Here is a 15851-nt window from a genome sequence, read left to right on the forward strand (position 1 = left end):
TTGTTCTATTCGATCTTACATTTCAGTAACTGAACTCACCGGGGGCTGGGGTTGGGGCTCAGTGGCACAGCACTCGTGTGAGGCACTGGGTTCAATCCTCAGTACCACATAAAAGTAAATAAATAAAACACATAGAGGTATTGTGTCCATCCACAACTAAAGAATGTATTTTTTTAAAAAAATCTTTTTTAAAAAAGCGACAAAGGATTTTGTGGTATTATATATTTTTTAGTTGTTGATGGACCTTTATTTAATTTATTTATTTATATGTGGTGCTAAGAATCGAATCCAGTGTCTCATACATGCTAGGCAAGCACGCTAGGCAAGCACTCTACCAAGAGCTACAACCCAGCCCCTACAAAGGATATTAAAGGAAACAAAAAAGAAATCTCACATGTAAGATGAGATGAACAGGCCTGTTTGACACTTGAGTAGTGTTTCTAAAGGATCTTTTAAATCCTCACTGACCAAAATCCACTACAAGCCTGACATGGAGTTGATTGAAAAATAGGGCACGGATGGACATTAAGCTCAGGCTGTAATAAAACTATGAAGTCACTGGTATAGTCACTGGTAGAGTTCAGCATGTTTTCTGTTCTCCTTGCAGACACATGGTAGAATTGCACATCCTTCACCTTTGAATTTAAGTATATCCATGTGACTTTCTCTGGCCAATAACAAGTGAGTGGCTGCCTCGTGGTCATTCCTGTGCAGAAACTTTAAGAGATAGTGTGTGGTTCACTGTGCTCTCATAGTGATGGGGATGACCAGTGCTCTAAATGGAAATCCCTCTGGCATCCTGGGTCCCAGAGCAAGAAATAATATACAAGGCAGCCTCCCCTGAACTGCCAGAGAGTCAGGGTGGGTTTTTGGAATGACTTGTTACACCTGCCCTATCCTAACGGATGCAAAGGCTTTCCCAGAAACCTAGATTAAAATACATGGAGTTATTTCATGTTGTAGGACACATTTCTGCAGGGGCTTGGGGCCTATGTGGTGGGTTGCTGAGGGAATAAGCACAGAGAAACGCTCTCTGTTCTTGGCTCCTCTGTTTGGCCTCTCATTCTGGCTTTCATATCATATAGCTAGACATCTTTTCATCCACACTTTAAGTACAAATTACCTTTAAATTACTGTTGAAAATACACAATTTACAGAAAATGGACTTTGAAGTTGTGATTCTGCTTCCCACCTGGCTGTGCTGACATATGTGGTGTGACAGAGTCAGGGATAAGGTTAGGAATGTGGGCAACATGGTGTGGGAGAGTCTCACAGGCCTGCCACACTGCGCTGTTCTTTCTTTCTTTCTTCTTTCCTGAGAACAGTGCGTGCACAAGGAATGGGACTCTGCAGGCTGTTCTGTCTCTTCTCTTCCTGACCCTCTGGAGAATTCCTTTGTGGTTTGAAGTGCAGATGGTTTGCTTCCTGTCAGCACCACCCTCCATTCAGCCCAGGTGGCCCCTGCCCACGGATTCTACAAGAAGCAGCTCTCACTTAAAAGGAAGCCAGTAGTACCTGCAGGAAAGCGGCCCTTGGGAAAGCCCAATGCGGTAATTACTACCCTGTTACCATGGAAGTAGAGGTTTGCCTCTAAGCCGCCTTTTATGAGCTTTAAAATGAAAATGACTTTCAATCTCTCCTCCTTTGTTTCTCCTGTCCACAAACAGGAGAGGAAAGGGGAAGAGAGATGGAAAGGAAACAGAATAAACATCACCGTCCCATGAGAATAGGTAGAACCCTTGAATGCAGGACTGAGAAAATGCTCTTGGGCACTAACAGGTGTCACAGGGAGTAACAAGGCACTCAAAAGGAGAGGAAAATGAGAAGAGAATGGGAGTGAGAGAAAGAGGGAGAAGGAGTGACTTATCAAGATCAAGTGACTGACCCACGCAAGAGAACACGAAGATGAAATTTCAGATTTGTATGTTACAAATCTGAAAGGGGAGGGCAGCTTGAAGGCTCATGTGGTCCATTTTCACTTGGGCTACTAGGGAGCTCAATGATGAACTACCCCTCAAAAATGCAACCATGTAGAACCTTATGGTTAGTGTGTACATATTCTCTATTTCTTCCTTTTCTACACATTATATTCTAACTTACAGTTCCCCCTGGTCCTAATGCTATATTGCTTTAAATCACAACTGTTCTTTTATCATCTAGTTATTATAAACTATTACAGAAAGAAGAGAACTTAGTTATGAGTAATTAAATAAAGAAAAACGAGTTTCAGAGAGGTAGAGCCCAGACTGCCCTGAGTGGCTCACAGGGAGAGTGGAGAGCTTTTCTCTTTGAGGCTTTACAAACATATTCTCTGGGAGACAGGTATGAATTCCATCCTTGTTTTAGAGACAAAAAAAAAAAAAAAAAAAAATCAAACCCCCGGGGAGTTAAATGACTTGCATAAGAGAGAACTGGAACCAGGGTGTCCTTACAGAAAACCCCACAACTCTTCCTCCTTAGCTGCCTTTTGCAATATATCTGAGACCATGTTACCAGTGCTATGCAGAAGACCTTGCTGTAATGATGAAAATGTGCTGTCTGTGCCATCAGCTGGGTCAGCCCAGTTGGGGCTTCTAAGCACTTTAAATGTGGCCAGTGTGACTAAGAAATTAAACTTTTAATTTGTTTATTTTCATTATCCCCCCTCTAGTATTGGGTGTGAACTGCATTCCCATGCCTTCCCCTGGCCCTTTTCCTTTGGACACAGGGTCTCACTAAGTTGCTTAGGGTTTCATTAACTTTCTGAGATTGATCTCAAACTTGTGATACTCCTGCCTCAACCTCTGGAAAATGGGATTACAGGTGTGCACCACCACACCCAGAAAATTTTTAAATTTTGAAACAGAGTCTCACTAAGTTCCCCTGGCTGGCCTGGAACTTGTGATCCTCTTGCATCAGCATCCTCCAGATCACTGTGCCTGATAAAGAAACTTTGGGATGACTGCAGAATCTTCAGATTCTGGTGGCCCTGGATTTCCTAGGTCACTAAAGAGAAACATCAGCTCTTGTCTGGAATCTTGAAATTATGGACTCCTTCCCCAACTAACAACACAGCATTGCAACTGGTCAAGAATTTGCAAACAGGAATCCCTACTTCAAACTTGCAAGGAGTGAGCTGGTTCAGACTTCTGTACAAAAGGACCTTTTCCTTGAGATTTGAGGTCACTGATGGAAAAGGGGTGAGAACAAACCCATCTGCAGTGTCCATGTGCAAAGAGTCTGGGATGGGGAGAGACGAGTCAGGAAATATTCCTTCTCTCTTAATGCAAATTGCTTTGCATTATTCCTCAAGGATTTTTTTTAAGAGTTTTTAGTGACTACAGTCTTATTTAAAAAGATGGTGCTGAGATAAGGGTGGGAGTTACTTAAGGAATTAAAAAAAAATCTCTATAAGGAGAGCTTCCTAAAGGAGGTTAGCTGGTAGAGCATCGGGTGGGGATTGGGGTGGAGGAGATGCTAACAGGCCTGGGTTTGCAGCCCAGCTTAGATCCTCATTAGTGTAACCTGGAGCAAGTTTACAGAGCCTCTTGGAGCACGCCTCCACCGCTTCAAGTCTATAAAACTAGAATAACACATCCTCTCAAAGGGTCAGGATAAATGACCTGATATTGGTAAGGTGATTGGCACAGTTCTTAGCAATCCATTAGGAAAAGCGCAACTATTACTGTCTTTACTAGTTTCTGATAAAGTTTTCAATTGATTTTTTTTTTATTGCTGTTGTAGCAAACTACTATAAAAAGAGTGGCTAAAAACGCTACCTTACAAATCTATAACTTCATGTTTCTAGAGTCATGGTGTCAGCAGGCTCCGTTCATTTCTGGAGGCCCTAGGAGGTCATCTGCTCTCTGCCTTTCCCTCTTCCAGAGGCACCTGCATCCTATGGCAGTGGACTTCCTCCTCATCTCCAAGGCTGGCAATGGCAGGTCACCTCCCTGCCACATGGCATTGCTCTAGCCTCCTCTTCTGTCTTCCTTTTATACTTTCAAGCATCTTGTAACCACACGGAGCCCATTTGACCCAGAGCAATCTCTCTGTTAGTCAATAAGCAACCTTTCCTCCCCGCTGCCGTCTAACAACCTATCCACAGGTTCTGGAGATTCAGAGACGTAGACATTTGGGGGTGATTATTATGACCATGACAGGTTTGGAATTGAGGGCAAAGGAAGAATCTCTTCCTATTTTTGCACCTCTTCTTCTGTGGATCTCAGAAGGGACTATGCCTAAGAAATAACTGACTTAGAGACCTGTCCCTCAATCCAGTGTCCCCACTACTTCTGCCTACTAACTGGGGTCCTCTGGCCTCAATTAAACTCTTCCCTCTGGGTTGGCTGGAATCTGTGAATGCACAGTTTGGCATCAGCTGGACCACTTTGTTCCATACAAATTATAAAGGCAAGCAGTGCCTGGGCTCTTGGAGTGCTTGTGACACTCTGGATGAGGAGAGAGGGCTCAGTTTGGCAGACTACTTGAATACCAAGTCCCATAGTTACATCCTCATACCGTGGGACTCGCCCGAGAGTGGATCTCCCAATTCAAGCTGAAATTGGGACAGCTCTGAGCAAAAAGGCCTGGGCCCAAAGGTAGCTGAGGAGACTATGGATCCGTAATGGGAAGAGCAATCTCAGTGCCTCAAACATTCATAATCGGAGGGTCAGGAAACACTTGAAATACGAAGGGGAAAATAATGCTGTCTCTTTTGCTCAGTTTCCTGGCACAATGTTGGAGGGCGATTTTCATTTTGTTACAGTCTCAGGACAACATTTCACCACAAACATTCGATTTTGCGTTCAGAAGTTGTGAAGTAATATGGCTTTGATATCCCAAATAATCAGTCATTGGAGTTAACTTCCGTGTTCTGATAGCTTGGAAGAAAGTGACCAATGAATTCCAGTCCTCCTGAACTAAGGTACACCCGAAGGGAGCCTGACTTATGCTCTCCTGGTGCTCCTGATGACATGTGTGTTACCCTGAGGTGCCACTCAGGAGGGGGATCTAAATGCTTTCACCCATCGCTCACTAATGCGCAGGTGGGTGAAAGCTGCCAAGCACAGTGATGCTCTGGAGGGACCAAGAAAGGGACACACAAGTGGAAACCTCCCTAGTGCTGAGCTTTCAGCTGACAAAGCACCCCAACTCCTGGAGTTCCAGAGCTTCTGAGGGGACAGCAGGGTGTGCAGGAACTAGTGGAAGTTCAACCAACCATCCCGCTCTCCATTAACCCAGTCTCTCCACCAGGCTTGCCCCATTTCTCCTTCCTCTGAGAGTACCTTTCATTTGTCTGCTATCTGGGGCCTGTGACATGCAATAAGCCACCTTGATTCATCCCTTTTGATCCTCCCATCTCAGCCCACTGGTTCTCGTTGGCTGGAAGTAGCCCCTGATCAATATCAGGAAAGAACTGGAGAGTGAGAGGAGATCAAGGGGAGCGTTGGTACTCAAGTTTACTATCTTAATTCATAATTTCTCAAAAGCCAGCTGGTGACATACAAGATACAAACTGACATGGTCTCTATCTTTTAGACTCCAAAGGTACACATTCTTATCAGTTGCTTTTAATAACCCTGAAGACACAGCAGCTCCATTCTGTTGCAAATAGCTGAGGTCTTTCTGGGAGGTCATGGTCCTTTAAAGTCTTAGGGAATAGCTGCTGTCCCCCTGAGCCACTGCCGAGGTCAGTGGTCTTCTCATCCCTAGGGTGATCTGCCTGTCTCACGTTCGTCTTCCCTTTGCTGAAATCTGGTCAGGTCTAATCTGTCAGAACGTTTCCTATTTCCTTCAGAGAACACATGTGGACTATTGCTTATGTGTAAATCCATATAAAGACTGGAGTTCCTTTCTACATATAACCTCCTAGAGGTTAAAAAGGAAGAATTCTGGTCACTTTGTCTGATTTAAATTGTTGGAGAACATATTTCCAATTACAGAACAGGGCACGAACAGCATTACTAAGTTGGAAACATTTGCACAGTCACCATCTGTGATATTTTTCCTTGATATTTCATAGTGAGTTGTCTCATGCCTACATTATTTTTAAAAAAAAATCTATATTTTTTAGTTGTCAATGAACCTTTTTTTTTTTTTATTTATATGCAGTGCTGAGAACTGAACCCAGCACCTCACACATGCTAGGCAAGTGCTCTACCACTTAGCTGCAATCCCAGCCCATTACATTATTCTTACCTTAAGCAATATGTGTGAAATCGTGGTTTGATGTGATAGTTTTTAAAATATAAAAATTAAAATATAAATATTAGGAAAATTTTCCTATCTACCACTTAATATGATTTCCTGTATTACTGACATTAGCCTCCCCAACCTTGTGAAGCATTTCTCTGGAATACAGACATAGAGATTTACATAGAGAACTTTATATAGGCAAATCCACTACTATTTCAGCTTAGCCACAGATGAAGCATCACTATGGTCTGTTCACAGTAACTGGTGATTAAAAATTTAGCACATTCTAGAACAATATAAAATATCTCCCTTCCTGCAAGCCAGAAATTATATGATATAGTAAGAAACTTATAGTCATTACTAAATCCTTTTTTCTTTGGTAGTACTGAGGATTGAACCCAGAAGTACTGTACCCTTGAAATAGTTCCCCAAATGTTGTAATTTGGGTAATATTGTTCTTGTCCTGGTAAATGGAAATATGTTCTCTAAAAACATACAGGCCTTTTTACTTTTTATTTTGAGACAGGGTCTCCCTAAATTGCCTAGGCTGGCCTTGAACTTGCAATCCTCCTGCCTCAGCCTCCTGAGAAGCTGGGATTAAAGGTGTGTGTCACCTCACTAAACTTAAGTCCTATTTTTTTTTAAAGCTACTTGAGTTCTTTATTTAATATTTAACGGGTTATCCATTCAGTTTTGTGTGATCGCATCTCAGCATTCATCTGTGAAGGACTAGAATACACTGTTGTTGGTTTAATCATGCAGGCTAAACTAAAACAACACAACAAATGCTATCCATCTTTCCAACCCCACCCCCAATTCTCCATCATCAGAAGTAGAAAAAAGCTTGGCTGTGATCCATAATAATTCCATTAGCCCTGCAATGAAGCATTAAATTAAACTGCCGAACCCATATTCTTCTCTTCCTACAAGGGGGAAAAGTACCTTGTAAGGCCTGCAGTTGTGCTAATAGATTTACTAACAAACTACATGATCAAAGGAGAACACAAATAAGTGAAATAATTTGGCAAGTTGTGAACTCTCCAGTGGGGGTGCTGCAGCACCTGATGTGTTTTCCTCCGATAATATTTAATAGAAAGATTTTAGTTACAGAGAGTTTAAGAAACAGAAGGAGCAATTTTCAAATGGTTCACGTTTCTCCCGAATTTTCCAACCAATACTTTTTTTATTAATTACAGGGGGGAAAAAAAGCTGACTTGAGCCAGAAATCTGGTGGAGAGGCTTCTGTTATTCCTGATATAAATATAAATGGGCACCCTGGATACTGGGGGATTCTATGGAGGACACTTCAATTCAGTGGTAGAGAGTGGGCCGAAGCCCAAGTTCCTGACCACTAATCCAGGGCTCTCTGCCCTAGCCCAAGCTTTCTGGCCTGCCCCTAGAGAATGTGAAGATTCCTCTGCAGCAAATTCCATTTCTGGGCGTGATTTTAGTGTCTGTCTCTTTAGTGTATTACCCTGTTTCTCGGAAGCCAGAGGATCACAGGAGTCACCCAGATCTGTGTCAAAAGCAAGTCCTTCCAGGAGAGTGGCTGGGCCTTGACTTGTGCTACTTTTTGGATTTCTGACACTTGAGGGTGAACACCTAAAAGCGCACAGTAATTTCAAAAAATTCCTATCTAAATTCCATGTTACATTTCATCAACCCAGAAGCAGAAAGAGGTCAAGTATGCCAGAAAATACTTCAACAGTCAGATCACTGAACAGTATTTGAAATCTGTACTGAGATCCAGAAATACAGGACACTGGAGCTGGAAGGGATCTTGGAAATCATACACTTCAACAACTTCCCTTAACAGGCTTCTCAAGGTCGTAGAATCAGTTTGTGTCATAGTAAGGAGGAGAACCCTGGAGACCACAGTCATCCTCTTTCTCTACTGTGGTGTGGTCTGAAGCTCCCCGTCCCCGACAGTGGTGCCATGAAGCCTGATAGACCCCTATTAAAGCCAACTACTGAGCTCAGCAGTTTAATGTGTATACCCACATTCTTAAGCCTCACCTCCTACTACCAAACAACTGAGACCATAGTAAAGCCTGATTGGCCGAGGCCAAGCCTCCCTTCTGCACATGGACCTGCTGTTTATTGCAAGGTGCAATACCTAGAAAGCGCACTAGTGAGAGAGGAAGTGAGGCAGGTCCCCTAGGGCCAGCTGAACTGACACAGATGCTGTAGCAACAGACCAAACAACAACAAATCTACCCACACCTGAATTCCCTGTGCTCTCCCTGCCAGAAGCACCATCCTACAAAGAAGCAAGGCTCTAGAACTCAGCAGGCCTTTCCCACCTGCTGTACTGGTTCCTTTCTTCTCTTACGGTCAAAGGGACCAACATCATGACCCTCATTTCTCAGGCCACTCTGAAGTCCCCTCTGCATCTGGCCAACCCCAAGCAGGGCGAGCTTACCTGTCAGCATCTCCAAGGCCCAGGGAGGTATTTCGTTGCAGGGTCTCACGCACCACAGCCATCCCATCAGGGAGCCGGTTCAGGCGACGGGTGTAGAGGCCAAGTCCACCATCGGTCATATACCTTTTAAAGGAGAAGAGGATGATACACGTGTATTCGCACTGACTTGTTATTCGTATCCAGAAGCCCTGCGTGGCTAAGCCCTGTGTGCTCTAATGGGGGAAGAACTAAGGATTCCCTGAGGCTCTGTCACCAATCATAGCCCAAGGATAACTCAGCCACAGATTCAACCCAGAGGATCACCAGCTTGCTAGAGGAAAAAAATAAACACTCTGCTTAATTAACCCAAACTCACAGGAATCTATGAAGCAGAAGGGAACTAGTGAATAAAATTAACTGTCAGATGTATCCATGACATACTTTTTAATGTCAGCAATTACACAAGCAGGTGTTTTACCTAAGCAATGTAAATGGAACTGACAAGTCATTAGCAACTTGTATGCAGAACTATTCCAGAGCAGTACAGTGGGGAAAGCAGGCAGGAAAGGCAGGGGATTGCGGGGCTAGCAGAGCCCCCTTTATCATTATGGGCAAGTCACTTCCCCAGATCTTGGGAATGTCATAGCTTGTTACATAGTGTGAATCTTACAAGGGGTATGTGAGAATAACTGAGGTAAGGAATACAAAGTGCTCTGCAATCTGTATAAATCCCTATAACTGGCAGGCATTACTATGGTTGTCATGGTCTTTGATACTGATATCTTAAGGGTGGTCACAAAACTATGTGAATAAGGGGCTGGGGATGTGGCTCAAGCGGTAGCGCGCTCGCCTGGCATGCGTGTGGCCCGGGTTCGATCCTCAGCACCACATACCAACAAAGATGTTGTGTCTGCCGAGAACTAAGAAATAAATATTTTTTAAAAAAATTCTCTCTCTCTCTCTCTCTCTCTCTCTCTCTCTCTCTCTCTCTCCTCTCTCACTGTCTCTTTAAAAAAAAAAAAAAACTATGTGAATAACACTTGTGCTAATTTGCCAGATCTCTTGGTGATGCTCCAAAGCTGTCTTCTGATGAAATCAGTGTTGTCGGGAAAGGAGGACCCCTGGAACTTTCTGAATAGATAGCTGTCGACCAACTGGATGACTCTCTGAGAGCTCAACCACTAGATCAGGTCCAAAGCAGCTGTACCTCACATCTATCTGGCTCCTCCCCCAGAGGCTCCCAAAGGAGATTGGTTATGTTAGAACAGAACAGAAGGCAAAGCAAAATTTGGGTAGAGCCAGAAACCAAATTCAGATCCCTATTGCTGCATAGCCCCATTGGATCACCTTGTAAGACCTCTGAAAACACAACCATATTATAGTTCAAGTTCAATAATATGTAGCGAAAGCCCCATGAGTCATTATTTCTTGACACAGAGTCAAATGAACTAAATTATAGAGGTTTTCCTGCCTTTGGCAATTCAGCTTAGCTTATATGGGATAGGTCCTGAGGGTTCCTGATCCCTGAATCTCTCTCATTTCTGACTGGGGACTCTCTTGGGATATGTTCTTGGAAGAACAGAAGTGTGAGACGCTGTGGAGAACTAGCTATGCCAAGTGAGGGGCAGAGGAGAACGCCTTCCCTGGAGTAGCTGCTGTGATGAGCAGCTCCTAGTACTGGCCAAAGGAACTTCCATCAGGGCTGTTTTCCAGAGGTCATCTCCAAATTGGGAAACCTGATGGCCCTCTCTTCCTTCCTTAAGGACATTAGCAATCAGATGACGCAACACCAGCATGATGAAAACTATGAATCAATCAACCAAGTGTCAATCAACAAAGTGTTTGTGGTTGTGTGGGCAAAACAGCAGGATAGAGTGAGTTTTTCACTCAACTATATCAACTTAAAAAGGTAAAAGCTCTCTGAATATACTAAAAATGACTGTTTTGCACATTTAAAAGTGATGAATTTTTATAAGGGAGAATAGTAGGATAAAGAAGGAATCAGGGAGAGAGGGTAGAGAAGGATAGGGGAGGTACTGGGGAGTGAAATTGATCGAATTGTGCTTTTTTATTTCTTTTTTTTTTTTTTTTTGGTACCGCGGATTAAACCCAGGGAAGCTTAATCACTGAGCCACGTCCCAGCCTTTTTTTATTTTTTATTTTAAGACAAGGTCTTGCTAAGTTGCTTAGGACCTTGCTAAATTGCTGAGGCTGGCTTTGAACTTGCCATCCTCCTGCCTCAGCATCCTGAGCTGCCAGGATTACAGGTGTATGCCACCAATGCCCAGCAAAATTATGCTTCTATGTATAAAGAAATACTCCAAATAAAACTTAGCATATTGTATAATTAATAAGTACTAATAAAAATTTTTTAAAGTGGTTAATTTTATGGTATATGAATTATATCTAAATAAAGGCAAAAATGACTAAAATTATAGTAGTTAAATCATAATTTATATAATTGCTTTTTTCATTTTTAAAATTTTAATTGGTTATATATGACAACAGAATACATTATAATTCATAGTGCACATATAGAGCACAATTTTTCATATCTCTGGTTGTACACAAAGTAGAGTCACACCATTTGTGTCTTCATACATGTACTTAGGGTAATGATGTCCATTTCATTCCACTGTCTTTCCTACCCTCACGCCCCCTCCCTTCCCCTTCCTCCCCTTTTCCCCTTTGCCCTATCTAGAGTTCATCTAATCTTCCCATGCATAATTGCTTTTTAATGCTTCTCTCACAAGGGACAGTAAGCTCCCTGAAGGCAGGAATTATTCTTAATTTTGTTCAAATCTATATCCTGTATGTCTCACTCATTCTAAGTACTTACTAAATCTCATTTTTGTTGAACAAATGAATGAAGCATGAAGACACAGCCACAGGTCAGAATCTAGCTAAAACTTTCTGCAAGAACACTGATTTCAGGTTCTTCCTCCTTTTAAATGTTAGTAAACTTGACATCTAAAACATGGCAAGGCAAATGAAACCTTTTATCTGCCACTATATCCCCATCCCTCCATCTATCCAGCTGTCTGTCTATGCATCCAACTGTACAACAGATATAGTGACTAGTGACTCAGTGCACAGCCATGGGCTACATTCATCCACCCCATAACCAGCATAAGGAGATAAAAAACACCTACCCTCAAATGCAGTAACTTGACAAGGGCTGCATTTTTTATATTAAATATCCTTTCAAGGAGAATACAGTGGAAGTTCTTCAAAATGCCATCTTATGTACCATTAAATGAGGCAGTTTAAAAAAATATATATATATACACATACACACATATACATATAAAATTTTTTTTAGTTGTCAATGGACTTTTATTTTATATTTATTTATATGCAGTGCTGAGAATCGAACCCAGTACCTCACACATGCTAGGCAAGCACTTTACCATTGTGCTATAACCCCAGCCCTAAATGATCTAGTTTAATTTTGATTTTAGCAAAGACTGCCCAACCAGCTACATAAACAAAAAGTTTTCGACTGGGGAGATCTTGTCAAAGGACGACTGAACTAATTTTAGCATTCAGTTCCCTGCTGGATTTTTATTGCTGGTGAAACAACACATACGGTTGGGCAATTAAATGCACCTGGGCATGGACTCAGGGCCCACACAAGCATCCTCCTGGTTTGTCGCTAAGGCCGGAGAGAAGAGTCTGGTAAGCATCACAGAGATGAAAGATCAACACATGCTGCAGCCTCCCACCCAGTAATACTCATGTACAATGTGGTTTCGCCGGAAAATGACGACCAACGAGGGTGAGAGGGCCCCAGAGATGCGACTGTATGCTGCTGGGAACTGACTTTTTCTGATAGAGGAGAGGGTAAGGGCAAGGATAAAGCAGGATCCTCTGCCTTCTCAAACATGCACCAAGAACAAAAGCCACAGAGATGAATCCAACTAATCTGGCAACAATTCTATTTCATTCACCATGGGCACCTGGGAGTGAGGCAGATGGGTAAGGAAATGGGGAATTGGCCTCTTCACCCAGTTGTTTATAATAATTTATTCAATCATATTTTTAAGATACTAGTCTTCAAAATGAATTCTGTTGTATGTCTGTCCCTAGGAGAGAGCACAGTACCAGAGATGGAGTTGTCCTCAGAATCTACCTCGCTTCCAAGAATCCAATTTAAAATATTTGTTTCTATAAAGGAAACGGAGAGGGAAGGATAAGATTACATAAAGAACCAATCAAATTCAAATTAATGAGTGAGTGAAAGGAAGCCTAGTAAATTAGAGGAAGGAAAAAGAGATATGGGAGGGAAAAGAGGGGATTATTTCATGTATGTATGAGTTTGTCGGGATGAATCCAACTATGGATAACCATAGAGCGACAATAAAAAAATAAATAAAATATTTCTAAATTATCAACCACCAATTACAATAGTTGGGTTTGCAAAAAACTTCATATATGCTTTTAAATGACTCATCTAGTCTTGGTGAAAAATGCATGTTTTTGTTGGACCTAAATTTGTATTGGAATTGGCTACTGAAAACATTATAACAGACTGCCTGGACAAAGTTAATCCCTTAACAAAGCATAATTTGCAGATGAAGCAGTTATGGCTGTGTTCATCTGAAACACTGGGCACCGCCCAGAGGTGTCAAAGAGGCTTGTGTCCCCGAAAGGATCAGGAAGACAGGGAGCAACAGTTTCACCCATCTCTAAGAGCTTACCAGGACACTCACACTGGGTGGACATGATATGACTTGCCTGAGGTCACAAGCAAAGGAACCAGTGGATCCTGGACTGAATCCCAGAGCACCAGTGTCACACTGCCTCCTCCTTCGGGAAATACATAATTAGTGCTAGAGTCTAATGAGGAGATGGTAACATCCTAAAGTTTGTTGACGGGGTTCCTGCTTAGGCTGACAAGCTACTGAACAATTTCTATGTTATCCTCCTGAGTTCTGCAGTGATGGGTGCAGAACTTTGCTTCCATCTTCCAAAGCTCCCCAGAGACCTCTAGATGGAGAGAGCAGAATACTTGACTTTGCTAAAGGGACAAAGTATCTGAGAATTTTTCCTGCATTTCTAGGTCATCCCTGGATGGTCCATAAGCATCAGAGTTAGGGACATGACACACTCTTGGTAGACCTAGGGTTCAAATATGTCCTCTGCCTCTTGCTAAGCGAGGGACACAGTACATATCATGGCTAATGAGAACTAACCACACTGGATACTTACTGGGTACTGCACTAAGTATTTCACATAACTTATGGCATTTAATCTTCAAAAGAATCTGATCAAGTGTCTTAATCTCCATTGTCCAGATGAAGAAAATAAAGCTGTAGCCAAGATCACAGCACAGGAAGGTGGATTCAAATCCCAACTTGGTCACACTGTGGTGTAATCTGGGTTTCAGTTTCCTCATCTGTAAACTGTGAGACTACAGATTCATCCATAGGGTTATGATGAGTTACATGCATGTATACATAGCCCGGGGCCTGGCACATGGGGGACTATTTCATAATTATTACCTGCTGTTTCCATCATCTGCTGTAAGTGCCTATATCACGCCACGGTGATGAACCATGTCCCCTTTCTAATGCCAAGGTACTATCAGTCTCTGTGCTGGGGAGTGGTTATGAAAGACTCAGTTTCTGCTCTGCTGACACTCAAAATCTACTAGGGACTAAGATAACTCTGCTACTACATGCAGAGTGGCATAACAGATGAATGTATGACAGGCTTTGAGGAGCCTGACGGGTGTTACAGAGGAGTGCTATGAAAGGTGGTACTGAACATGGCAGTGGAGTTTACCCATCAAAGGAGGAACCATCTGGGCTCATGGATAACATGTGCAAAACAGGGAGAAATGGAAGAGATGGGTGTGTTAAGGAAGGGTGAATAGGGTGCTGTTGCTGGAACACTGGAAACAAAGAGGAGACCTGGGCTGCATGGGGCCTGGGGCATGAAGAGCTTGGATGTCTGGACCGGTAGAGGCTGAAGCCTGTAAGTCAGAGGCACTCGGCAGAGATGTGATAGGCTCTGGCTTCTATTTCAAGGAGAACACTGACCTTTCCTATCCCTGTCTCTTTATACTCCATTTTTAGTGAACATCTTCTCGCCGATATGTCCTTCTACAGATTTTTCAGAGCATACGGCTTCTAAATTCTGGGTCATCCCAGACCTTTGAGAAGTGACTGGACTTGTAGGGTAGACCTCACCAAAACTCTATAGAGACCTGCGAAGGCCACTTGCGGATGACAGGAACTTTCTTGATAAAATCTTGATAAAACCTTGCTACAAAAAAGTTCTGGAATCTAAGGGGGCCTGTCAGAACAAGTACACCAGATTTTGAGCCTAGGTTTCGGTAAATCGATCTCTTCCCCTTTTTTAAATGTAATGATGCAACAATGTGGAACCAAGTGAAACAGGCTGTGTGAGTACTTCCAGAGGGAGGGAAAGGGGTTTCTCATTTCCAGAGTTCACAGTTCAACACAGCCTGAGTAAGTAAGGCAACCTGTCACTAATCTCAAAAGAAATCACCTGTCAAGAACTGGGGGAGGTGAGAAGGGACAGGAAGGGAAAGAAATGTGTACCAACTTGTTCTAGTCAAGTGCCTTTCCAATAGAGCATGACATTTAAAAAAATAAAACAAAACAAAAAAAATACAACTCTCTATACAAAAACAAAGAGAAAAATCTAATCAATCTAGGTGTTTGCTTTTCTTCAAAGGCATGTTAGGCTGTCTATGTTCTTTGTACACACTTCTGGTTTAAATGTGAACACAGTAAAGGAAAATGGATCAAAACCATTGTACGTATGCAATATTCCTTGCCAATATCAACATAAATATATGAACACATACATCAACACATACTTTGTTGTAGGAAAAACAAAAGAGAGATGTGGACTGATAAAAAGCCCCGGCTGCTGCACTATGTCACCAGCGTCCAAATCCCCAAGCAGCATAAGCTCTCACGGTGCCCCTCTGCTTGGTTACAACACGGCATGACATTTATTCTCTGAGTTTATTAGGATGTAAATTGAGTTGCTGCACAAACCTGTAAAAGGATCCTTTTAGTTCAGGGGCTCTTAGAAGTCAAATGAATAAACTTCACTCTGGGTCATAGAAGGATAAACCAAGGAGCTAGTCTAGCAAAGCTGCATAAATCCCTTTGAAGAATGCTGACCTTTTACCAAAGAAAAGCAGCTGCTACGTTTGACTTAAGGGAGGAAAAGAAAGCATCTGAAATGCAAAAATATGATTGGGAAAAATGGGTCCAATTTTCCACTGATAATT

At 42.4% G+C, this 15851-nt stretch overlaps 1 protein-coding gene across 12 annotated transcripts in view; it reads right to left on the bottom strand.

The window, feature by feature from the left end:
* The window catches only part of Nav2 (neuron navigator 2), a 689076-nt gene that overhangs the window by 111780 nt on the left and 561445 nt on the right, over positions 1-15851 (bottom strand). For all 12 annotated transcript variants that reach the window (XR_013437711.1, XM_078046352.1, XM_005335950.5 and 9 more), the window contains one exon: positions 8600-8722. Coding sequence is in view for 11 of the 12 variants with exons in the window: in XM_078046352.1 (XP_077902478.1) it covers positions 8600-8722 (123 nt within the window). In the remaining variant the exon portion in view is untranslated. The remainder of the gene's footprint in view (positions 1-8599; positions 8723-15851) is intronic.

Source organism: Ictidomys tridecemlineatus, chromosome 4, assembly GCF_052094955.1.
Source record: "Ictidomys tridecemlineatus isolate mIctTri1 chromosome 4, mIctTri1.hap1, whole genome shotgun sequence".
Taxonomy (NCBI): Eukaryota; Metazoa; Chordata; class Mammalia; order Rodentia; family Sciuridae; genus Ictidomys; species Ictidomys tridecemlineatus.